Raw genomic sequence first — 27,657 nt, 5'->3', positions numbered from 1 at the left:
CTTCAGTGGATCGTACCTGCAGTAACTATTAACTGTGATCGTCTAATGATAATTTACTATTTCTCTCATTTTTTTCTACATTTATTTTATTATTATTATTATAAATGAGAGGAACAATTCTTTTTATTTTCTTTTAATTGAACCAGCAACCTTGTTGAGAGCTTGCGCTCTAACCAACTGAGCCATCCAGATGCCCTAAGTTTATTAATTAGGATTTTTCTGTGAGAAATATTTGTCTCCTCTCCTTATTTATTCATTTGTTCCCTTATTCCTAGCATTTCCTTACATTGAGACACATCAAGGAGCTCTTAGAATCACCTCATATTTTCTCTACCTCAGCTGGAGAATCAGCCATTCCTCAAAGGAACCCTGGTTTCTTTTATTGGAGAATAATATTTAGAAACCAAACTCTGGGCGCTACATATGTTTGTTGCTACTGGAATATCACTGCTTCTAGGCTTGTCAGTGAATACAACTAGAAAATATATGTATATATGCTAACTTATGTATGTATGTATGTATGTACGTATCTATCTATCTGAATATGTATCTATCTACATGCATTCATTCTGATATCTTTGATTCTAATCAAGTATTATATAGTGTGATTTCAGCCTCCCCCCTTTCTTATTTATAATTTATTTCTCCAACATTCAAAATCCTGGCTCTCATTTTATTTATATATATATATATATATATATATATATATATATATATATACACACACATATATATGTATATATGTATATATATGTATATATATATATATATATATATGTATATATATTTATATATTTTTTAAAGATCTTTTATCATCACTTAAACTATTAACACAGAATGGACATCTGGAAGCAGGACCAAAAAAAAAGTAAAGATTTAAATTTGACACATATTAATGACAAGTTTTACTAGCTGGTCTAGTAACTCAGAGAAGAATTGTATGCATCAGTCTGTTGCTGAGAAGAGACAACCAAATAAAATTAAAGAAAACTGGAATTTCTAATTTAAGAAAACAGCAAATTATGAAATGCAGGTTTCATAACTGTGGTCACCATACTTTCTATTTCTGCTACTCCTGCTTGTTGCTAGTTCTTGTAATCTAGTTTATCATTTGAAGTAAAGCCTATTTATTTTTAATAATCAAGTTACACAGTTCATCTAAGAGCTCAGCATAACTTGGGACTATCACTTTTTTCCAATCCTATTTAATTAAGTGGTCATATCTTTCAAGTAATTTTGTTTCTCTCCTAATTTAATAAGCTTTAAAAATATAAAAGATTTTAACACTGCAAATATCATTCTTCTGATTGTAAAAAATATGTTCATTGCAGAATTTTTTGAAAATACAGAAATGTGTCTGAAGCAAAAACTTTAGTCACTCATGCTCTACGTATTCAGAGATAATCATTGTTTATATTTTAGTATACTTCCATGGTAGGGGTGTGTCTCTGGATGACCCCCACTTTGTTCATATGGATCATTTTGTCTCTGGATGACACCCACTTTGTTCATACGGATAATATATATATATATATATATATATATATATATATATATATATATATATATGTATTTTTTTAATACAGACTTTTTTCATTTCATATTATACAGAAAACATTTCCGCATAATTTTAAATAGTATTCACTGATAGAGTGAGTGAAAATAAACTGAAAATCCATAAACAGGCTTGAGTATAGGTAGCAACTTAATATATGATAAAAGGTATATTAATTTATCAAAGAAAACATATTCCATTCAACAAACTACATTTTTGACAATTGGTTAACCATTTGGAAAAACCACACACATAATAATAAATAAAAAAAGTCATAAGGTTAGATACCTATTTTATAACTTATACTAGATTACACTTGAGAAAATGTAAGATTCAAATGTGAAAAATGAAATCACAAATAATCAAAAAGAAAATAGCAGCTTAACAATATACCAAAGTTTAGAATGACCTTCTATATTTCTGAATTTGTTAAAATAATGATCATGAGTTTCTTTCCTAATCAGAAAAAAAAAAAAAAAAAAGTGGGGAGAGATGCATTTGTGAACTGGATCCACTAAAGTTTTCACGTAACATTTCTCCAGAAAGTATTTTAAAACACCTTTCTGTAATGTCTTGGTTTGTTTTGACTTGTTTTTAAGACACAGACACAAAACAAACAAATTGACTATTTCTTCAACTGTAAGTGAGTAAACTTTTCTGGGATGCATTAGGGAAAGTTTGGTTAAACAGTTATTAAATAGGTTCAATTTTCTGGAATTAAATTATGTTGGCTAAGATGCCTTCAACCTGAAATAAACAATAAAAAATAGGTAGAGTGGTATTTTTTCACATTTTATTAAAAGTGTGGATATTGTGGCAATCATTTCAGATACATATAACTTACATAGTTATGCTGTGCACCTTAAACTTACACAATGTTATATACCAATTACATCTCAATAAAACTGAAAGATAAAAGAGTGTGGATAAAATTCCTCTTTTGATAAACCCATCAATAATGACATAACAAAGATCACTATTCCTGCCTGAGGGTTTCCTGTGTCAGACATTGAACAAAGCACTTTATATCAATTATCTCATCTAATCCTCACAACTCTACAAGGTAGGTATTAAAATTCTCATTTTAAAATGAAAGAAACTGATGTTTAGGTAAATAGAGAAGAACACAACATCACATATAATATTCTGGCCAGGGATGTATATCTTGAATCTAGTCATAAGAAAATATCAAACGAAACCAAATTGAGTTACACACTCTGAAACAACTAGTCTGTAGTCGTCAAAAAATGTCACTGTCATGACCAATAACAGAAAGTGGAGAAGTTTCAGACCAAGAAAGACCAAAGAGACATGCCATCAGCATACAAAACAAGATCCTGGATTGGATCCTGAACTGAAGGAAAACGTTCTATGAAGAACACTGTTGGTACAACATGCAAAATTGGAATGCGGGCTATAGATTAGACAAAATATTAACGTTAAATTTCTTGAATTTGGGTAATTTACAGTGATTATGTAACAATATATACGTGTTCTTGAGAAATACACACTGAGGCAATAGGGGTAAAAGGTCTTGATGCATTCAACTTACTCTCAACTACTTCAGAAATTATCATCCTAAGTGAAATAAGACAGAGTAGAGAATCATATGACTTCATTCATATGTGGGATATAAAACTACAACAAATAAACCAGACAAACAAACAAACAAAAACTCAGACACAGACAACAGGTTAGTGGTTACCAACGGGTCAGTGAGTGGTAGAAAAGGGTTAAAAGGGGTCAAATATATGGTGATGGAAGGAGAGCTGACACAATGCAATATGTAGATGATGTATTATAGAAATGTACACTTGAAAGCTATATAATTTTACTAACAAATGTCACCACAATCAATTTAATAAAAATTATAAAAAAGAAATATAAACTATATATATATATATATATATATATATATATATATATATATATATTACAAACACATACATTTATGTCAATAATTAGAGAAAATCATAAAACAAATGTAGCAAAATGTCAAAAACTGGTGAATTTAGATAAATGAATATGGGAGTTTTCTGTGTTAGTCTTATAACTTTTATATAAATTTGAAATTTTTTCAAAATACGTTTAAAAATATTCTCTAAAGGCAGCAGATATTTCAAATTTGAGTCTTTAAATAGAATAAAGTCTTATTATTTTAAGAAAACGAAAGAAGGTAATAAAATTTGAAGCTGTAAAAGTTTTCATTTCATTTGTCCTGAAAGCATCTTAGTTAAGCAGATAATTAGTTTGATTGTACTGTCTAAATGAAATGCATTTTATCAACTATTGCAGTAGTAAGATAATTTCACTACGCCTCTTAGAAAACCAGACCCTATCAAGTACTTTAAAAGTGCTACTAATCATTTTCTAAGGAACTTTTAGTAAATTTGGGCTATTTTATTAGCTAATATTCACGTCAGCCATAGTCCTTATAGAAATACCCTGAACAAAGAGTCCTGTCTATATTCTTGCAGCAAGGTTCTTTATAGCTTGTCAATATCAAAAGGGATTCCATTATTACATACATATTTATGTAAACACATATTTGAAATATAAAGTGATTATTTAAAATTCTACTCAGATAGAAGAGAATAAGTAATAAAAGATCTTTATTTTTGATGCCCACTGATCTTCCAGCCCCTGCAGACATGCTTTGCTTTTTTATACTGGTAGCAACATTCACTAACATTGCTAGATTGGAACATATATTTTTTTGCATTCAGGTTTAACACAAACTAAATCTATATCTGATTTCCTACGCAATTTCATATCCATCCTAGAACTCTTTAGGCAAAACACTCTTGGTTGGTATGCACAGCCACCAAAAAAACGTATTTTCTTTCATACTCGCTTATAAATTTTACTCTTGAGGCTGTCAGAGAACCACTTTTGTAAAACAACTCAAAGTGGCAATTTTACATGAACAATTTCCTGTCTAATTGTTTTGAAGAAAAATCAGTTAAACATGCAAATATGAATGAAAATCTCTAACACTATTTAAATCAGGAAAGAATTTTATAGCATATTACTATAATGTGGACCTGTTCCAAATTTTATGGATCATATGATTCTTTGTGCATGTGTTGTTTGTTTCAGTCAGTTCTGCAATGTATTTCCTAAGCATTTAGGAATGAAAAGTAAATAAATTAATAAAGTAATTATATTAGTGGCTGGTAAATAAAAACCATTTGAAGAATCAACTATTGAAAAGCAGCCCCATGCTCAATGCAATTTTATGATGGAAATGACTACAAAGAATAATTTTGGTATGTAGCTCAGCAGCACTATTTATGACCCTTCCAAAATAATTTAATTATAATGAATTTATTTTGTTTATTATGAAAAAAATTCAAACATAGAGTAAGAGAGAAAAAATAGAATAAATGATATTGCACCTGTCATCCAGTTTCAACAATGATCAATTGCTGGCCAATCTCTTCTCATCTATATCCCCCAGCCCCCACCCACCGCTCCTCTGGATTTTTCTAAAGCAAACCCAAACTCCATGTATTTTATATTTTACTGGCAAATATTTGTCAATCTCTAAAATATAACGGTTCTTTTAAACTTCATAATGACAATGTCATTATCACTTTGAAATAATTAACTGATTCTTTACTAGGATCAAATATTACAAGTAGAAATTTCCAAAGAACAAAATAATACCAACCTACTAAAATCAGTGACTTCAAAAATATACTACATGATCCAGCTATGTGAGGGACTATGCTAAACACCACCAATGTAAAAATGATCATTGCCTAAAATGCTTAATTTATTTTTTGAATAAATGGACAGACAGAAAATGAAAATGCTATGATAGAGGTAAGAATGTAGCGTGCTTTTGGAGAACAGAAGAAGGGTATGAAACCCACCATGGGATGATAGTTCAGGGGCAGAGGGAGATTTAAATAGGTGACGCCTTGTGACAGAAAATAAGTGCTAAGAAGGAGCTACCTCATAACAGCTGTGAGAGCTCATTTTGCATATCTCTCCTTCCTAACTCCACATTCAGGGTCATCACATGGGTAACTTGGTCACAGTGGGAGCATTTATACCACAGAAATCAGTAATCACTAGAGTTAGTCTTTATTTGTGTGTTGTTGTTGTTTTTTTTTCTCCCTCCCACCCCCGTCCCCAGAGAGCTGGTTATTAAATATTAATAAGCACAGTAACAGGTACATGAAAGGGCTTTCCAGGTAGAGTGCCAACTTTTGCCAAGGTTCAGAGATGAGAACGGACATTAAATGGTTGGCACACCAACGATATCAAGTAGACTTGGTGAGACCCTGTTATCAGTACACGGGGCATTCTTCCTTCATGAGACATTTGTGTCTCATTCTCTTCTCTCCTTCAAATCTTTGTGAAGAAATGTGAGTTCCTCCCTGAGGACTATGCTGACCACCCTATTTAAAACAGCAAATGCCCCTCCATACCACCACCCTGTCTCCCTTACCTTGCTGCCTGAGGATGGCCTGGAAGGGGATACACAGGCTCCAGGTGGGCATATTCAGTGCAGCCTGCTCACCCTGAAGATGGCTTTTCCTTTGGAAAGAGGTATAGCAGAGAAGTGCTAGAATGGGACGAGCTAAAGCTCAGGCCCAGAGCAAGGGTCCTACTTGCTGGCCTAGGGTTGTGATGTTTATGATGTATTAGGATATGATGAATGCGAAAACGAATCTAACAACATAAGATATAGGTAAAAAAATCATATCCGAATTGCAGTGGGAAAAGTGATAAAGAGAGAAAGGAATTAATATAAGAAACAGTGTGAAAGAACAGTATGCAAAATGTGGTGCCCATATATGGAGGGGGAGTTATGGCCAGGGCGGGGTGGAGGGTGTGGTTTGCAGAGATTGTCCTTAACTTTCACACCAGAGTTACTAAGGAAATGAAGGTATTCTTAATAGAGGAACTGATGTGAAGGGAAAATAATGCATTTGAAAAAGAAATAAAAATGCTAGTAAAGACAGCTTTTCTCCCACGGTATTTGCCTATAGGTATATCCAACTACATTCTTAGAGGAGACCCAGAAATCCGTGATCCACTCTCTGAACCATGAAAGGAATAATAAGAACTATAAATACAAACTATCTCATCAATCACTTAAATACCATTTCCCATTTTCACAAACACTTCCTACTTTAAATAAAATCATTTGGCTAAGCAGTTCTTTTCAGGATATTTAGACATTGCTAGAAGGAGAAATTGCAAGATTCATATTCCAGTGCTTAATGACTAACTCTGCGTTAGCAAATGGGAAATAAATGAATTTTTTTGTAGCTAGTGACAAAATAATTTACCTAGTCTTCTTTTGAGTAAAACTACCAGTTAAAAATGTAAATAGAAATACATATAGTCTATGGTAGTCTCAGATGTGTGACAGCTTGCTTAATATCCTCAGTGCTTATCAGGTACCCATAGCGACATGGATAACATCCATATACCACCTACAAGTATATGGATTGGAGATGTAGGAAGTTAAGAGGGATACAAAATAAATTCAACTTATAGGAGCAAAAGTTCTAAAACCCATTATTTTCCATGATCTCAAATCCTCACTATTCTGAGGTAGGTCTAGAAACATGAAAACATACCTTTTACTTTTTCTCCCACATATTAAAAAAATTTATTACTTAAAAAATTCGTAAGTTTAAAAGTTAACGTAAGGTACATGTTTTACAATTTTTGATGATTTATGTTTGGTACCACAATTTCAAAAGCCTTAAAGTCAAAAAAAAAAAGAAACTCAAACAAACAAAAAAACACTATATATATATATATATATGATTTTGTATATGTAAAATCTCTAGGATAGCAAACCCAAGTTTTTAGGGAAAATAAGTGCATATGGATGGGGGTGGTAGAAAACCTGTATTCTTCTTATGGAATGTTTGTGAAAAATGTTCCCGTCAAACCAACATGTTTCCCCATATGGGGAGCAGGTTTTCAGCAAAGATGTTTTTGAGTAGACAGTGAGAGAGGCAGTCAGCCATCTGGGTAGCAAGCAACTGTCAGCCACTGATGCTAAGGGCATCACTAAGCTCAGATACTCAGGAATATTCTAGAAAACAGAAGGACAGCCATAATACCTCATAGGCTAAGCTCTTAATACTCGCAGACTTGAGCTGTGAGATAGTTTTGAAAAAGCAATAGTTTAAGAAACTTAAAGTTTCTACAGATACTTAAAGGGAAAATGGGATGGCTAGGTCCCTTTACTTTAAAATCACATGCGTTTAGCAGTGAAAAACTAGGGCCGAGACTGAGATGAAACCACAAATATCTTTATAAGTGAGGCTCCATCACCTATTAATAAATCATGGTGATTGGTAAACGATAAATGTATTGAGTGTCTCAGGAGAATAAAACTAATAGAAAATAGAAAACAAAAGAGCTATATGATTTTCTCCCATGTACAGTTATACTGAATTTGGGTAGGAAAGGGAGATAGTTATAAATGAAACTTCCATGTATTGGGAACTTTCTATGATGTCCATTATGCCTAGTCTGGTCACTGTTGCGTGTTAACTGCAGTATGGTGAACTGAGAAGACAGTAGATGATGGAACCAAAGCGATCTGGGTTTGACTCCTAGCTTCTCTGCTTACTAGCTGTTTGACCTTGTACCTATTTAGCTTCACTGAGCCTCAGTTTTCTAACATGTAGAATGGGATTAATACTGACTGCTGTGAGAATCAAACAGAATAATGTCTGCAAAAGTATTTAGCACAATGCCTTGGAGGACAGAAAATATGCCTTGTTGACCTTTAAATATGTCATTGTTAAATAGTAAACAATACATTTTTGCTGAGAGTGAACAGACAATTAAATGTAAGAGAGGAACGTTAAAATGCATGTTGTTTACATTTAAAATGTATTATCATAACATATAGGTATACTGGCTCAACTGCTGTAATTCGTAGCTTATATTTTCTAACATGGGACACGAGGATCACTGCTGGTTCAGGTGACTTCAGGCAGTACAGGGGAAAAAAAAAAAACTTTTTATGTAAAATTTACCTAGTATTTTGTTTGGGCTATTTCTTTCATAAGGATTAAAACAAATTTACCTAGAATTCCAATCCATTTTTCAATGACATTGTTCAGAAAAAGGCGAAAGTAGAGAACAGCCTCATCAGCCTGCGAACACCAGCTTCCCTTTGGAGAAGGCAAGGATAAGACATGAAAGAGAAACATCTGGGAAACCCTGGCTTATTTTACTGCTGGAAACTGCTGCTGGTTGGGACAGTGGCTCTTCACCTTTGCACTGTCCCCTTGATCACTGTTTAAAAGTCTTCATCCATAACCTCTGTGTGCTTGTACCCAAGGATGGAACACTACCTCCCTCCCTTGACTCAGTTGTGAAATCTAGAGCCTGATGTGGTCTTCCAGTCTCCTTTTCTCCTGCTTAGGATTATCTGTTTGATCTTAAAATTCTACCACTTTCGTAGAAAATTCTGTCTGTTCTGTTTTCTAGGCTGATAATTGTGTATCTAAACTCAATAGACACTAACACGCATCCCAAAACTGACTCCAAAGACAAGAAAACCCTTTTGGCTTATTCTGGCCTGCATGCATTGACTTGTTCAAAATCACATGACTGTGTAGAGTATGACTGCTACTGTCAGTGAGCTTATTGCACCCATAGCCATCGAATTCTATTTAGCCAAATAAGCCCTAACACATTGTGTTATCAGTGACGGGAGTAAAGCAAGCCACAAACTATAATGTTACTAACAGTTGCTCTCGTAATAGGAGCATAGGGAGCTCTGAGCGTCCTGAGTGCAGAATGGTGCAAGCAATGGTGGGTAATGAACCAAACATAGGAGAGTTGGTAGTTCTCTTACTGATGCTTGATTATATCAAGGACACCTATAAGATTGTTTAGTAAGTTTGAACACATTTTAATAGTTTATGGAGGTGTAATTGACATTAAATAACTGCACATGTTTAAAATATACAATTTAAAAAATTTGGCATTTGTATACTCATGATTCTATCACTACACTCAAGATAACGAGAATACCCATTATCCCCAAAGTTTCCTAGTATCCGTTTATAATCTTTGCCTCCTGCCAAACCCCGTACGTAGGTAACCACTAATCTGCTTTCTGTCACTAAGGATTACTTGGCATTTTCTAAGTTTTTTACAAGTGAAATCATACAGTATGTACTTTTTTTAAAATTTGGTTTATTTCACTTATAATTATTTTGATATTTCATGTTATGAATATATTGATACTTCATTTTTTTATTGCTGAATAGTACTTCATTTTATGGCTATACTATAACTTGTTTATTAACATTTCAGTTGTTTTGAAATTGGGGATATTACAAATAAATCTGTTATGGACATTTGTGTATATAAGTCTTTGCATGAACATGAGCTTTCATGTTTCACATAAATACCTAGGAATAGAATGGCTGGGTCATACTGCAGGTAATATGTTTAACTATTTTTGGTTTTATTATTTTGAATTTTTCTAAGAATTTATTTGAGCCAGACTGACGACATATGCCAGGGAGCTAGATCTCAAATGCTCCCTATGGTTAACTTTTCAGGAAACTGCCAAATTGTTTTCTAAAGTGGTATACCATTTTATATTCCCACCGGCAGTCTATGGAAGTTATACTTGCTCCATATCTTCTCCAATACTCGGTATGGTCAAAATTTTAAATTTTAGACACTTTAATGCATGTACAGTGAGTGGTGTTACATTGTGGTTTTAATTTGCATTTCCCAAGTGACTAATCATAGGAAGCAAATTTTCATGAGCTGATTTGTGATCAGTTTCTCTTTATTGGTGAAATATCTATTCACCAATGCCTTTGTCCATTTTAAAAATTAGGTTGTTTTCTCATTATTGACATTTGAGAGTTATTTATATATTCTGAAATCAAGTCCTTTTTCAGATTATCTGATTTTGCAAATGTATTTGCTCAGTCTGTGGAGAGAAAATATTTTCATTTCCTACTCCTAGTTTTTTTTTCCAAAGAATAGAAATTCTTAATTTTAATGAAATTAAATGAATTTAATGAAGTCTAATTTATCACTATTTTTTTCTTTTATGGATTGTGTTTTGGTATGGTATCTAAAAAACAAACTAACAAACAAACAAAAAACCTCTTCACCTAACCAAAGTGCACAGAATTCACTTCCTATGATTTTTTCTAAATATTGTATAGTTTTGGTTTCACATTTAGGTCTATAATACATTTTAAGATAATTTTTACATCTGGTGAAAAGGGTAGGGACAAATTTATTTATTTTTTTACGTAATGCATATTTAATTGTTTCAACACCATTTGAAGAGAATGATGATGTTTATTCACTGAATTGCCTTTGACCTGATGTTGAGACTTAACTGGTAAATGCTATGGATTGAATTGAATGCCCTTCCAGAAAAATTCATTTGCTGATGCTCTAAATATCATGGTATTTGGAGATAGAGCCTTGGGGAGATACTTAAGTTAAACAAGGTTACAAAGGTGGGACCCTAATTATGGGATTAATGTCCTTATAAGAAGATACACCAGAGAGTTTCTGTGCTCTCTGTATGTGCATACACCAAGAAATGGCCATACGAGCACACAGCAAAAAGGCAGGCACCTGCAAACCAGAAGAGAATCCTCACCAGAACTCAACCATGTTGTCACCCTGATCTAAAACGTCCAGCCTCCAAAACTAAGAAAATACATTTCTTTTGGTTAAGCCACCCACTCTATGATATTTTGTTATGGCAGCCCGAGCTGACTAAGGCAACAATATATGTGCAGTCAATTTCAGAGATCTTTATTCTGTTGCATTGCTTTATGTGTCTTTACTGAAGCTTTAAATTAAGTCTCAAAGTCTGGTAGGCTTAGTCTTCCAAATTTGTTCTTTTCGAAATTATTTTGACTCTTTTAGGTCCCTTAAATTTCCATATCAATTTTAGAATCAGCTTGTCAATTTCCACAAAAATGATTGCTGGGATTTTTGACTGAGATTGCAGTGGACGCATAGATAAATCAGGGAGAATGATATTGAATGTTAGGATATGTGAACACAGTCTATTTCAACATTTCTTTTGGAAATGTTTTGTAGTTTTCAGTATACGGGTCTTACACATCTTTTGTCAAACTTAGCTCTAATTACTTAATAATTTGTGATACTGGTGTAAATGGTATTTCTTTTGACAATTGCTAATTGTTTGTTGTTTGATTAAACCATGGATACCTATAAGATTATGTACTGATATATTTGAACATGGCCCTGGAAAGAAGTGGTGGAATTCAATCCCCTCAAATACTATTTGAAATATCTTAAAAGGAAGACTGTACTTGCTCTAATGCATAGAACATGGGGTAAGACAATTATCGCATCGCATATGTTTTACTCCCCGTTCATTGTATGAATGACGACTATTAGGCCAAATGTGAGCTGGAAATACTCATTTCATGTGGACAAGGTTTCAATCAGGGTACAGGAGTAAATATTACATTCAGAGATAATTCTTGGCAAGAATATTTAGAGGTCTTTAAAACATCTTTTTTTCAGGCATCACAAGTGATTAGTATAATGACAAAGAATCTAACTAACTAAAATCTTTGTTGCCTGTCCAAAGTGTGATTTATAACAAGCCATTTTTCTTCTGTATAAAGGGAAATTTAAGAAGCAATCATTTAGAACTGGAAAGAATAAAAATGACAGAGACACAAAACACTAGCCAAGTTAATTAACAAGAAAATTAGCTTGAAATGAAACATTTTTATATCTGTTTTTGAAGAGATTTTCAAATTTACATTCTATTTTCTTATCTGTGGTTCCTGAAGCAAAGTATCTGTCTGAATGACATACTGGAGAATAACAATGGGGGATTGAATTGTTTTATAAGTAGCTCAACTTCCACGATTGAAAATGACCTTATATTTATCACAGCAGGGATAAAGAAACCATTTTCTAAGATAACTTGATGTTTCCTCACCAACTATGAAAATCTGATCCTTTATATATAAACAATTATTTGTGTAAGCAGACCTAAAGCCTTCCTCTTGAAGAACTCCTCTCTCATAAATCTCTTTGCATTTAACAGAATTTTTTAAACAACCAATTTCCTAATTTATTTAAAACTAATGATTTTGGGTTACTATTAGTTAGTGATAATTCTTGCCTATTATAATAAGCAAAATCAACAACTAGTGATATATCTGAGGCTACAGTGCCCACTAAAGTAGTACCAAGATTATCAAGTAAATTCAAACAACAATAAAAAATGTTTTGTATAATTAATTTCGTATTATAGGTATATCTTTAGAGAAGTCCAGAGAGCAGGTGTTCAAATTTTGTTGATTTAATGATCTTTTTTATTTTATTTTTTAATATTTTATTGGGGAATAGTGTGTTTCTCTAGGGCCCATCAGCTCCATCCAAGTCATTGTCCTTCAATCTAATTGTGGAGGGCGCAGCTCACTGGCCCATGTGGGAATTGAACTGGCAACCCCGCTCTAACCAACGGAGCCATCTGGCTGCCCCCACTTAATGATCTTTGTTATTGTGTGTGTAGGCTTGGCTGAACTTTTTCTCGTACTAATAGCAATAATTTGGGATATGAGTGTTCAGTGTGCGTGTGTGTGAGTGTGTGTGGATCTCTGTGTATGATTATATTTTGTATGCAATACGGTTTCTTCAAAACCACAATATTGTTTCCATATATCCTCTATTGGGTTCCTTGATATCAAAGCCCAATGAGCTATTGTATTTTAGGCATCTTTATGTTAATACATAAGAGTATATGACCAAATCATGGGTTCAGGTGCCAGCAGAGCAAGAGGTCAGTTTCCACATGTCTGTACATTTTAGTTCGGTGCTGTGCTGGTCTTCCTGGTTCTAATATCCCACTTGAAGCTTATTGTACGTTTAGTTATTCATCCATTTCAGGAAAGACCGTGATCACAATAGGTTACTGCAACGCCAGATGCCTAAAAGTATAATAAGTCATGGGACCGATGACGACATAAAAGACCTCAGTGTGACTAGAGCATAGATTGTGATACAGGGATGTGGGTGATGAGAATCCAGTAGCAACATGGGAGTGTCACAGCAGAGAGTGTCACAAGAAGCCTTTGAGAAGTAAAATAACATGGGCCTAATTGATTTACACAGTCTTATATCTTGAATGTGTCACCACAAAAGTTATGTCAAAGTCTTAAACCCCAGTCTGTGAATGTGACCTTATATGGAAACAGGGTCTTTGTAGATATAATAAAGTAAAGACACTGCCGTACTGGATTAGGGTAGGCCTAAGTCTAATGACTGGAAAGAAAGTTTTATACAAAAAACACACAGAAGAGAGATGGCAGAAATTGGAAAGAGGAAGCTAGATGCTAAAGATGCCAGGGATTGCCACTCCCCACTGGAAGCTAGGATAGAGTCGTAGAACAGATTTTGTCTTAGCGTTTTCAGAGGGAACATGGCCTTGGTGAAACTTTGAGTTTAGACTTCTATACTCCAGAATTATCAAAGAAAAAATTTCATTGTTTTAAGACAATCAGTTTGTGGTAATTTATTATGGCCACCCTAGAAAACTAATACAGAGAAGTTGTCATAATCACAGTGTTGGAAATGAACAAGAGATGGACAAGACTGGACACAAGGTGACCAATTGGAAGTGAGACAGTAATCCAGGTGACAGATCAGAACTGTGGCAGTGAGGATGGCAAGATGCAGATCACGGTTAAAGTTATTTGGGGGCAGAATTAAAGGGATTTGTTAACAGTAATGCAGGCATTTCAGGAGAGGAAGCAATTGATGATAACGATAATGTCCAAATTTCTGGTTTGAGAAACACTTAATCCAATAGTGATCACTTGAAAAGTAATAGATTTGGTTGATGGAACAAAAATGAGTTTACTGTTGATCAAGTGCCATTCGGTACACCTGAGTGATACCTAACCAGCCATGCCCCATAGGAAACTGAGTCTGGAGTTTAGGACAAAGTTCTGGGATGGAGATATAAATACAATAATGTTGCTATGACACTTTGTGCTTCTTCCATAATATCACTTAGCACACTCTCTATTTTCATCACCCTTTCACCTATAAACTTCAACAAGAAAGGTAAGCTGAGAACAGAGAATTTAGTGAGCAACTTCTTTTGATGAACACTGCTGTCCCCAACAGGCCACCCTTTAGTATCCCCACTTCTCCATCACACAGATAGAATAGTGACACTGAAATAGCAATTCTGGCTCTTCTTTGTCAGTTCTGCCAGAAGAAGCTAGCCCTAAGTACTGGCAGCTTTTAGCTTTGGACTTCAGCCAGAAATCCAGGACAACATGGAAAATATCCCACAAGACATTCTGTTACATTTTACATAGATTATCTATGATAATCCTCACATGAATAATCTTCACTAACAGCCAAATTGATTATAACCCTCACTCAAACCCAAAAAGAACAAAACAACAACTCTAAAAGTCTCAAGTGCTCAAAATAGAGAAGGTGAGACGCGCGAGCTGGAGCTGGCTAGGACAGCTCAGGAAGGAGCGGGTGAAGGAGTCTGGCCAGGGCCTCATTGAGCCGGAGACTGGGATTGAGCCTTTCATAAAGCCAAAGCCAGAGAGTGCTACTACTGCAAGGAGCGGGAGTCACCAGATATGACAGGTGTTAGACTAGCACCCCAAAGGTGAACGTAATAGACCATTTCAAAGAATCTGATATTTTCAGAATAATAAAGAGATTAATCAAAGACATAAACCATAACAAAGAAACAATATATAACATATTTGAAAGAATAAGATATGAATGATAGTTAACATTTACCGCACAAGATATTTGTCAGTCATGATTCTAATATGCATACTAACTATCTACATTATTTGGCTTATTAGTCACCTCAATCTTATGTGGCAGATACTGTTATTTCCATTTTATAAATTATGAACCGGACGCACAGAGCAGTAAAGAAAAATACGATCACACATCTTGACAATGATGGAGCTGGGATTTGAACCCAGGATGTTTCATTTCAGTGCTCACACTCCTAACCACTGTGGTGTGCCAAGCAGAAATTCTGAAAATATATTTTAAAAAGTTACTGGAATCTATTCAGTGGATGGATGAAATTTAAGATGATACAATTGAAGGGAGAAATAGAGAATTGTGTGATGGATCTGAGAGAATTTGCCTTGAGTCCATCACAGATGTAGCACAGCACGGTACAAAGAACATATAAACATGAAATAAGAATGTAAGGATGGTAGGATGAGGAGGTTAAACCTACAATATTAAGCATTTTGAAGTGAGAAAATAGAGAAAGTAGGGGAAAGGAAATATGCAGACATAATGCTAAGGATTTTCTAGAATTGAGGAAACTACATTCTCAGAGGAAAAGAACACACAGAGTCAAATGAAGGAAAGATAAAACATATATTAACTTTGAGAAATTAGAGTGAAAATGCAGGAAAACATTAAAGACAGAGACGAGTACCAAAGAAAAATGACATTACCAAAAAATAATGATTTAACTGACTACAGACTATGCATGCCAAAAGACAATAGAGTAATATTTAAGATGCTGAGAAAAAATAAATTTCACCTAGTTCTCTATGCATAACCCAATGTTCATTCACATATAGGAAAAGGCAAAAAGTATAAACAGATCATCTTTGAACAATTACTAACGGATAAACCCAAAAGGAATAAGCTATGTGTAATAAATAGCAGTAGGCAAAGACAGTAAGTCCTCACTTCACATCGTCAATAAGTTTTCGGAACTGCAGGGAAATGATGTATAAGGAAACCAATTTTACCACAGGCTAATTAATATAAAGAAAAGTTAAGTTCCTATGGTACCTCATCGTTATAACTAAGTGACATTGTTCTGGGACCTGTTGTAATAGGCAAACCAAGTTATTAAACTTAAGTAAATAGTGTCTGAAAAAATACAGTAATAATAATGCCTAATGTGTGGAGCTTTACCAATCAAATGGAACTACATACTAGAAAAGCAGACAGGAGGTGGGTAGGAGTAATTTGAAGTTAAACATACGAAGATCCTTATATTATTCAAGAGAAGGATAGAACTACTGATTAACATTACATGTTATATATAAATATTAAAAATTTAAAGCCTAATTATTAAAAGAATACAAAAAGAAGACAAAACTTGTAAACTAAGGAATAACACAGTTGCAATTTTTATGACAGCAGAAAGAAAAAAAAGATATATTGACCCCAAATGAAACAATGAGATTTCACGTGTAAAAATTTAAACACAAATAAAACAATGTATATATGTTTATTGTACATATATATGTACACATAATAAAATTTAGACATATGAGCAGTGAGGATGCACATGGCCAACTTTAGGATGATGATAGAATGAATTCAATCTAGATGGAATACCATTAACTTAAATTTTGATATCAGAGCAAAATTTGGTAACTTTCCATGAGCCATATCCCCAAAGTCATTTCTTGAGATACGTTCTAGGAAAGTGTTTTCACCATAAAAGCTTTCTTTAATTGACACCAAAATTCAGTGGCAGTAAGCTACAGAAGGAAATCCGTCAAGTCTCAATTATGCTTTATTTTCTGATGTTCCAGTTGTGATCTCATTAGAAATTACAGAAAATGTTTCTAAGTTTTGTCTCTGCTGAAAATGACAATTTCCATATTTAATCCTGGACGAATGAAATCAGGTGACATTATTCTTTAGAATCCTCTATGTATATAATAATCAAGGGAAAGAAAGATTCCAGTACAAATGATATATTTGTGCAATTTACACTAAGAAGATAATGTTTATTGTTTTCTCTTGTGCATCTCCATGAAACATGGTATTTCTTCCAACTTTACCATTGGAAAAATCTAATGGCAACTATATATTCATCAGATAAGAATCAAATGAACTCAGTAAAAGAAAAAAGAAAATCCTAATTCATTTAGTTCTGAATTTTCATAAGGTAATGTGGCCTGAGTAAAGTGACTTATTAAAATCTCTACTTGATTTCTGTAGCTGTGAAATAGTAAGGCAGAAAATAAGACCAGGTATCTCCTTGTGGCTTTAAAAATATAAAAACTCCCTAAACTATTTCTTTATAGCAATTTTAAGCAAAATGCTGATAATTTTTTTTTTTTTTTTTTTTTTTTTGCAATACAGGCATAATTTGAAATGGAAGCAGCATTGACTGTTCTAAATATTTAGGAATAAATTATGTCCTACTGCTATTACTCTCTAGTAGATATTTCTGCACCTGGAATGTGATGCAAAAATAAATACTGGTTATTTCTTATTCAAGTGGCTTATATACATAACATATAACACTGAACTTTGAAAAGACTTATTTTATATACCCTGATAATTGAGATGTGTTGCTTATTGGAAAACAAGAGTAGAATACTTAAATATATTTATTTGTCATATTTGTCATCCTGTATTTGTCATATTTGTCTTTCTGTATGATGGTTGGCACAAAGTCAACTGGGTTTTTCTTCCCCAGTACAAGGAACAGGGGTAGTGGGGGGGGGAACAGATGTTTGCTTCTTGAGGTGTTAGTTCACAAATGGAGTATGAGTGATGTTGCAGCACACCTCTGCAAGTCCAGCCTTCAGAGCCCATCTGGGGTGAAGCTGGATGTACATCACCCCCACACCCACCTCCTTCCCCACTTCCTTTACCATAACCAGCAATGACCACAACAAGCCAGAGGTAAATCCTAAACAGGCTTCATTGCTTTCTGATATGTCGTCTTTATAATCAGGTTTAGGGATTTCAAAATTCTCAATGAACCACCTTCCTATGATTTTAACTAAAACTGTTGTACAAAGTAAGCTTAGCAGAGACTTCTTTTCTTTTAGGGTCTTTATAGAACTTGTAGTTAAAAACATAAAGCTGAGAAATTTTCCTATTAATAAAAATAATGGTTTATTACACAAATTAATCACAAATCAATCTCACAGGCTATCTATACGGATTACAAATCCAGCTGGAAATAAATAAAAATGATGATCAAAGGGCCTGCTATTAGGATAAGCACCAAAGAGCTTATTTTGCTAAGAGCTCAATCTTTAAGATAGCAATGTAGGTAGTACTCAACCAAAAACTGTGGAATGTGTGGTCTACTTACCCTTGCAAGGCTTTCTCTCCAAACCAATCTCCTTTTCCTAAAGTTCTAAGAAAGATTGGGTCTTCACTTGGTGAGTCTTCACGAGTGACATTTACCTGCAAAGAGAAGCAATGAAAATGTATATCCATCATATACCCTGGATGACCAAATGAACTTATTTCTTTTCCTTAAACTTATTTTTATGAAGAAAATGAGTACATTATCACTAAAGGGGCCAAAAAATAATGACACAGAATTCCCATGCAAACTGCAAGAAATGACATTCAACTATTTTGTTACAACTTCATGTTGTTTTCAAGAAATAATAAATTGTTCAGAAATTTGAATTTCACTGAATCCTCATCCCTATTCCCATTTCCTACCTCCTTTGAGGCAACCACTATAATGAATTTAGTGAACATTCCTCCAATCCTTTTTTATGTGTTGACATGCATGTGTTTTTAAAATATATGAACAGCATAATATGGTGTGTATCATTTTGTGACCTACATATTTTCTCTTAACATTCTTTTATTTATTCCATGTATTAGATCTAAATATAGTTCATCCATTGTTTTTTTCCTCTCCATAAATATACTTATTTATCCACTTTCTTGTACATGGACATTTATATCACTTCCACTTTTTTCTGTGGCAGTGAACATCTTTCTATACACCTCTACATGCATAGCCCAGATTCTGTAGAATATCTCTATCTCTTTCCTTAAGAAAAATCCAGCTTCACTCAAAGAACAGTCACATTTTCATGACGCCATCCTGCAGGTCTCCTGTCAACTTTACTCCCCATATGCTTCATTCAGCAAGATTTCTTTTTCTAAAGACATATAAATTACACACGTCTTTTAAATTCATAATAACAGTATGCTCTCTAAAGAAATGGGTATTTCTTTGGCATTCTCTACAATGTACACTAAGCATATAATAAAGAACTGTAAATTGTTCGAACAGAAAATCTCCTTGCTAACAAGGTAACTCGGCCCACGCAGGACTTGTGACTTGCGTAATAGTCCACAGAAGGCAAGTGATAATGTTTTCATCGCATGAATGAAGACAGAAATGCAGTTAGTTTTACCGTTGTGTTACTCACTTCCTTCCCCAGATCTACTAATATTCATAAAACTGGCTATGTGTCATCCGGAAAGGTTAAATAGTTAAAATACACCTGCCTGGAAAATGAAGTGGAGAAACCAATGTCTTGAGACAATTCCAGACACTTAAACACATTTAAAAATACGATGCTTTGGGTTTTTGAATTTAGAGAGTGGATGTCAAGGACCAGACATTTTGTAAGTATTAAGATGGTCTGTGCAAGGTGGAGGGAATTCAATTATTATTCTCCACTGATCCACTTGATTACTCCTCCACACAGTGTGTCAAAACCATGGAAATGCAGTTTTTTACCACTAAGCTCTGTCACAGAGATGCTCATTTTCATGCTGATAAGGCTTTCACAGATGTGAATGGAGAATCACTAGCCCAGTGATTCTCCAACTTTGCCAGGGGTGGGGTAGGGTACACTTCTTATTTAAAATAAAGGTTCCTCAGATTCTGATTAGTGGATCTTGTAAAGCTGAATTTCAAAAGTTTAATGTAGGTGAATTAGATGCAAATGTTCTGCAGACCAGTCTTTGACAAACATTGATACATTGTTGTCTGTCTGAATCTCAGTTTTCTCATCTGTACAATGAGGCAATTCAACAAAACCATATCTGTCCTCCTCCTGGCTGTTAAAAAAGAAGTCATGGATTAAGGTATAATATACTACAAGTTAAGATCATTAATTCAAAATTACATATAAGGTTATATGCTATAACCATACATTTGCCATTTGGTTAAGAAAAAAAGATTAGAAATTCAACATGACAGATTAATGCAAGCCATGGAGAAATTTCAGTGGAGTTTGAAATGTTCTTTAAGAAGATGTTATTGAAATTCATTGGCATAGACATAAAAAATAGGCTACCTGAAGAATAAAACACTTTCTGCTTATATGATTAATGTAAGGGAAAGCCTAAGTGGATAATCCATGAATATGAAAAGATAAGCAGCTCAAAGAACAAGAATAAAAGCTTTTCTTTAAAGTTCTAATTTCCACAGTTTTTCTTTGTATATATAATGAATCATTCTAAATATGCACTGACACCAGTCATGAACATTTGCATCTTTAATTCTAAAAAAAATTCATGGCAGAAAAAACTAAACATATAGAGAGATAGCCTAACTGTGGCCTATATAATTTTCACTTAAACCACAAAGTACTTTATGATCCACAATGCTGTGGAAAGAAACTACTCATTAAAGATAATATTTAGTCTGTTTGAACCCATGTTACCTGGCCACCATGTCCAGAAAATGGGAGGCTTATCATAGGTGTGTGTGTGTGTGTGCGTGTATGTGTGTGTGTGTGTGAATTAAATGAGAAAATCTATCAAAAGCATCCTTTCAATAAGTGTCCCATAAAGTCAGTTGCTTTTTCCGTATTTCCCCTTCTATTTCTCTCACTTCTTATTTCAGAAATTCCATGTATTTGATTGTAAAATAATTATCACAGATCACTATTATTTCTTTTATTGTTGCCATAAAATGTGATTTAGAACATTAATTACTTTTAGTTCTAGATGGATGAAAGAGTGTGCATTTTTATGTTTTTTAAACTATAGATTAATTTTTCTATAAGACATATGCATGGTCTTGTAGCTTAAAAGTTTGAAACTATTTTTTTACAACCAAATATAATTTTTAAAATTAAGGATGGAAATAGGAATTAGACATTTTAAATTGAATACATACAATTAATCTTTACTACCAAAATTTTCAATGAAAAATATAAGTGTGCTCAACAAACATGTTTAACTAAAAACAAAATAAAGTGTTTTAGTATAGAGTCAGTGGTTTTTATAAACAAGGTAATGTTTATTATAAAGAAATCTGGACTCTACAGACTTATGGGGCAGACCCAACTAGAGAATAGTGGTTAGTCAGGTAAGCATTTTCCTACCTAACTGTGGAATCCTAAAAACAAAGCCTTTTCCCACCTGTGTAATTAATAGTTTATAAAACTGAAGAGTCCACAAAGCAGCTCTTTTTTCAAACAATGTTCTGCACATATTGCTTAAAAATGGGTGTTGTTTCCATATTCAATAACACTGAACATTGTGTTAAGCCAATTTGTTTAACTAACTCCCTTAAACAGTTGTTAATTCTAAGCAAATCCGTGTGGTTGTAAATGTTCTTTAGTAATAGACAAGAATCTATGAATTATACTTTTTCCTAATGAAAGCATACAAGGTATTTTTTAATAAAATCAGAAAAGCAAATTGCATTTGAATTTTCGAATCTCTGGAATTTTATCTATGAATCCTGTTCAATTTTGATTCAGCTTATTTATGGAGATATAGTTTATTTTTTGATGTAACACAACAACAGGGATATATTCATAAACTTTCATCAGAGATATTTTTCATGTTCTTGTGAACCTTTTGGTGCTTTATAATTTACTGTTTTTGGGGGTGTGGGGCCTTCATGTTTTCAGGCAACTGAAATGGACCGATTAAAGTAGAGAGAACTAACTCAACTTCGATTTAAGGCACCACCAGGTACTGTAGACATTACTGCAGCATTCTGCCTCAAGTTTTAGAAAAATCAGTTTGTATAGGTTTAATGGCGGTAAACAAATATCTCACAGTTTATTTTATAATGTTTTTATCTTTGTGTAGCTGTGCTTTACTGACGGATAAAAACTGTTTTACACTGAAATAAATGGATTTGAACAAGGGGTAATCCATTCATAGTTCTATAGCCCCCTGTTGTATGTCTCTGTTGCACATTTCCTAAGGAAAAGACAGTTTGGTGGTAACAAGAAAAATATCTTTGCCAGGGTTGTCATTTATATATATTTTTTAAATACATGTGAAACAAGTTTACACCTATATACCTAAAACAAAACATTCCTGGTTTAAAAAAAATCTTGAATGTGTCAGAACAGCCCAGTATATTCTTGCTACCTCTCTCGCAGAATCCCTGTTGTACTCTAAAATATTGCCAACGGAATCAGTTCCTGTGGCATAATGTCCACTCTTTTTCTATTTAGACATATTATGAAACTCATAAAACAATACCAATAATGCAACTGTCTTCAGCTGAAATTGGTTACAAACACAGCTTCTTTTAGGCAGTTCTGGGAATTTGCAGTAGTAACAGGGTACTCACAAAAACGTGTCAGAAATTCCTCTTACCTGATAAACATATCACTCCCTGATAGCAAAGAATTAACAATGTAATAAAGTAAAAATAAACCCAAATCATTGGGATAAAAAGTTTCCCTCTGACCAATGGAATCATTTATATTCGTGAAGATTTTCAATTTTCCCTGATACTTTAGTCAATGTTAAGAAATAAAACAGTAAATGGTAGGCTGTAACAATTTATGTACAAATCACAAAATGCTAATGTTTCTTAATTTTCTAACAATAGAGAAAACAAGATATAGTTTCAACTATAACTGGTCAGACATGTCATTTCATGACGCTTTTTAAGAAGCTGGTCCCTGATTTGTATTTCTATCCCAGGCTTTCTAATATCAGTTAAAACAATGGGTATGATACAAGTACAAATATCACTTTTTTCACTTCAGTGGGGCATACCACTGGTATAAGTCATTAACATATGCACATTCTTGATTCAAAATTAGTCCAAAGAGGATTATCTAAAATGTGATCGAACAAGATTTATAATCTTTCACATTTCCTGTTCACTGCAGCTCTTTAAATCTCCTTCCTATTTTAAAATGAGCCATAACGTACTAGTCAGTCACATTTGTTAAATTAGAGGAAATAAATTTACTTTTTTTTTTTTTAAACTAACAATTATAAAAATAAAAGTTGTTCCACCTGCATTTCCTTCACCATCTGTTAGGATGCTTAATACATACAAATTAGTTTTAAGGATCATTATGATAAAGCAAAATAAATTCAAATCATAGGTTATACTGCAATGATACTTAAATGCAAAAATGATTATGACTTTACTATTGAAATACATTTAAGGTCTTCTTAGCAATATAATATTAGAGTATTAATCTACTACATAAGTCCCCATTTTCCAATTCACTAAATTTCTTATTTAGTTTTTAAATAAAAATATATAATAGATTCATAATATCAAAAAACTAAAACAGTACAATAAGGAACATATTCTGATTCTTTTATTGGGTTAAAAGTAGTCTCTTTTAGTAGTCTCATAATGATAGCTCTTTTTTATTCCTATCCCTTGTCTACTCCATATTTATTCCTTCCTCTATAATTTACAATTTTAATAGTTTTTCAGTAGTCACTCAATATTTCTTTATAAACACACAATAAAACATTGATATATTTATATCCTTGTTGCCTTCAGAGTGTTAAGGTACTTGCCTGTAAATACTAAAACTAGTCAGTCTCATAGGATTCAAACTTGGGCCACATGTTTTCAAAGTCCAGATATTTCACGACAGCAAGGTTACTGCTCCTAATGACTGGATGGATTTTTTTTCCTCTTAAAAATTTTTAAGAGACCCTAGTCTTTTCCATTTTTATTATATAATTTTAATTATGAGAATCTTCCCATAAATGCAGACGTATAAGTGGCATCTAACATCATGATTGTTACATTAGCGCAGACAATTTATTGGTCTTCAAAGTTGTATTTCCTTTTGTACTGTTTTTGGGAAATTCATTTTCAAATACTCCTCTTTCATTTTTAGAACATAGGAAAACTCAAAATGTGCACAGGTGCTTCCCCAAGGGTCACTGGGGGACCACAGGCTGCCCTTCTCCATCACTCTCTTGTGCTACCAGAGCTTACCTTTCCTTTACTGATGATAAAGAAGGTGTCTCCTCTTGCACCTTGCCTGATGATATATTCTCCATTTTCATAGTGGGTCTGAAATGGAAAAAAACAACAGAAAAAAAAAAATAATTAAGAAGTAATTTACTAAACAACTCAACCTCTTCCAATATCAGCTCCCGAGAGATGCATTCATCATGATTTAAGAATGAATAACGGTTAATGAACTTAATAATTACAAAGAAGTCATTTCTATCATGCATATTTTTTAAACTATTTTGTTAATGCCATTTTTCTGGATGATTACATTTATATCTTTAAATTCATTCGTTTTAATAGTTTGATGAAAATATTATTGTCTCCCATCAACTGAGCACAAAATAAAACAGTAGAAATGCTAATTGCACTGGTCTTTCTGTATCATTTTATTTGTCATTCTCATTTGGTTTTAGTAGTCTCATAATGATAGCTCTTCTTTTTCTGAGAAATTACTGCGGCACCTAAAGATTTTCATTTTTGAAACCATGTTGACTTTTAGTGTCAATTAGATGGTCCTAGCTACTTTTTAAGGCATTGCTTCATGCTTTACTGTCCTTGCTTCAGCAATCTAGATTTGGCTCTGTCAAACAGAATGTCTTAATTTTATGGACTGAGTTCTGATCCAGCATCTGTGTGCTCATAAACTACCAAATGAGGAGCAAAATAAAAGCTGCAAAAGGATAATCACAGTCAGTGTATCAGTATTCTGACTCTGACACAGTCACTAGGTTTATTCCCAGGGTTAAGATGCCTTCTGCAACAGAAAAAATTTCTATAAGAAGAGGTGAGAGAAGTATACTGCTGTGTCAGGAGGCAGAACTGTGCCATCTGGCCCTATCTTTCTCTGCAGCTGAGCAAGGGAACCATATTTTGGGAAAGAAAAAAATTACTTTGCACATTCCTTATGAATCAGATTTCGTGGTTTGCATGTAATATCCATCAGCCCAAAGCCTGTGATTTGTCCTTATACTTCAATCATGTTCTTAAATGCTTTAGTCTACCTACTCTTAAAATTGCCTTTCATTAATAATTCCCATTAAGGATAGCTGTAATTTTCATTGCATTCCTAGAAAAACAGCATACTACCTAACCTGTTACTTTTTTTTCCCACTCAAAAGTAACTCACTTTCTCAGTAACAACTTTTAAAAATAGGATTATAGAATGCATATTCTTCAACTGATTTATTTCATTTAACAAAATATCTATGTTCCATTTTCATATCTTGCTGCTTTGAAATGAAAAGATCTTTTAGACATCCAGATTTGAAAAACAAATCACAGTAGTCTATGTTCACGTATCAATTCAATGAACACTTGTGGGTGTCTCTGAGTCAGGCCGGGTTATAGGCACTGATGATGCAAAGATGAGTAAGGCCACAGTTTCACAGTAGCACCGTCAGCTGGATCTTTCTTTGACGAGTGCGATGTAATACACCTGCATTGTCCAGTATAGTAGCCGCTAGCCACATGTGGCTCCTGAGCATTTGAAATGTGGCCAGTGTGACTAAGAAGCTGATTTTTTAAAATGTATTTAATGTTAATTAATTGACATTTAAATACTCATATATGGGTAGTAGTGACTATTGAATAGCTCAGGTAGCAGCTCAAACTGACAAGGGAAGAGTGACAATCTGTAGCAGAAGAGAGGGGCAACAGTGGAGCATCTTTCCCACTCTTGATGTTTCTTTCTGAATGAATGGAGCTCAGCTGTAGCAAAATTCAGGACCTCCCTCTTCCCCTTTCCTCACTGTAGCAGAGGAGATGGTGTAACTTATCTGATGGGTAAATTTGGATGTAATTGGCACATTCCTCTCATCCTCTCATCATTTCTCACTGGTGGGAGGAAGCTCCTCACAGAGTCCTGGTATTCTCTGCAGCTCATCCATCCAGGGGAAGAATCTCCTCCCTGGCAGAGTGAAGTCTGCACTCTCTGGACTTGTGTGACAGGACAAGCCTGCCCAAACAGAAGGTCCCATTCAGGAAGCCTATTTTGTTCTCACACCTAAGCTACAGCCCCTTGCTTAGATGTTACTAGTAATAATGGTAATATTTGAGTCTTATTTATCTTATTCTTTGTCTTATTTTTCACTTAGTTTCTAATCTAAGAGCTCTCAAACCCACCGCCCCAAACAATCCAATATACAAAGTCCTCTACTTTATGTTACCACAGGCTTGTGTATTATGTGTTGTACTGTCTAGTAGAGAGCTGACTCTTCCAATGGCTTTGCCATGGAGGAGATTCTGAAGCCCCAACTGAAGGATGAGAAAGAAGTCATTGAATGTTGAGCAAGAGAAAGCCACTCCAGCAGCTCTTCATGGTCATATAATAGTCGTGGAGATACAATTATTTTGGAAAAAAAGTAGAGAGATGGAAATAAAAAGCACCAAAATTTGAAGAATTCTCAGCTCATCTAAGCTCATTTCCTCACTTACCTCCTTTTTAAAAGCCTATCCCTTCACATGTGGAGCAGCTCCTCCAATAACACTGTTTTTGTTCAACATTGTTTCATTGTAATGTTGATGAGATGCCATAGGAACTTAACTCTTGTTTATATCAAAATTGGTTTCAATATACATTGTTTTTGCTTAAACTTGCAGACCCTATCAATGACATTAAGTGAGGGTAAATACCCTGGCCTCGCTCTTCTCTACCCTCTGGTCTCCTGCTGGGGTTCCCCATTGGCTGAACTCAGTTGGAAGTCAGGGAACAGGGAAGCCTGGTGATGCCCTCCATTCAAATCAACTTCTAGGAAAAGAGAAGGGCACGGAAAAGTAAAAATGGGCCTGGGGGCAAGTGGAAGGCATCAGCCCCACTTCTAATATGTCATTCATTTACTCACTTATCAACTGTCTCCACTAGAATGTCTGCTCTATGAAGGGATTTCTGTGTTGTCCCCGCCATGCCCTTTGCACCTAGACAAGGACCTGCGTATTCAATAAATACTTATTGAGTAAATGGCTTAAGCTATGACATTTAGTCCCTCATGTAACGAGAATTATGGAAATGGAGAAGTTTTAGGGTCAGTGAATTTATTAACTCAGTACGTCCTCCAAGGACTCACTTTCAGTTGGCTTGCCCTCACTAGTAGTGTCCTCATGGTCCCAAGATGACAGCCAGTGCTCTAGT

The 27,657-nt window shown here is 34.0% G+C and overlaps 1 protein-coding gene across 3 annotated transcripts in view; it reads right to left on the bottom strand.

Annotated features, from left to right (window-relative positions):
- Positions 1–27,657, bottom strand: part of PRKG1 (protein kinase cGMP-dependent 1) — a 1,140,935-nt gene that overhangs the window by 173,890 nt on the left and 939,388 nt on the right. For all 3 annotated transcript variants that reach the window (XM_019738600.3, XM_019738591.3, XM_019738608.3), the window contains exons 6-7: positions 24,510–24,587; positions 18,669–18,763 (exon numbers count right to left, since the gene is read on the bottom strand). In XM_019738600.3, coding sequence (XP_019594159.1) covers positions 18,669–18,763; positions 24,510–24,587 — 173 coding nt within the window. The remainder of the gene's footprint in view (positions 1–18,668; positions 18,764–24,509; positions 24,588–27,657) is intronic.

Source organism: Rhinolophus sinicus, chromosome 15, assembly GCF_057876585.1.
Source record: "Rhinolophus sinicus isolate RSI-liver-muscle chromosome 15, RSI-T2T, whole genome shotgun sequence".
NCBI classification, from domain to species: domain Eukaryota; kingdom Metazoa; phylum Chordata; class Mammalia; order Chiroptera; family Rhinolophidae; genus Rhinolophus; species Rhinolophus sinicus.
The sequence above is the reverse complement of the archived record's forward strand: the minus strand, read 5'-3'. Positions and strand labels throughout refer to the sequence as shown.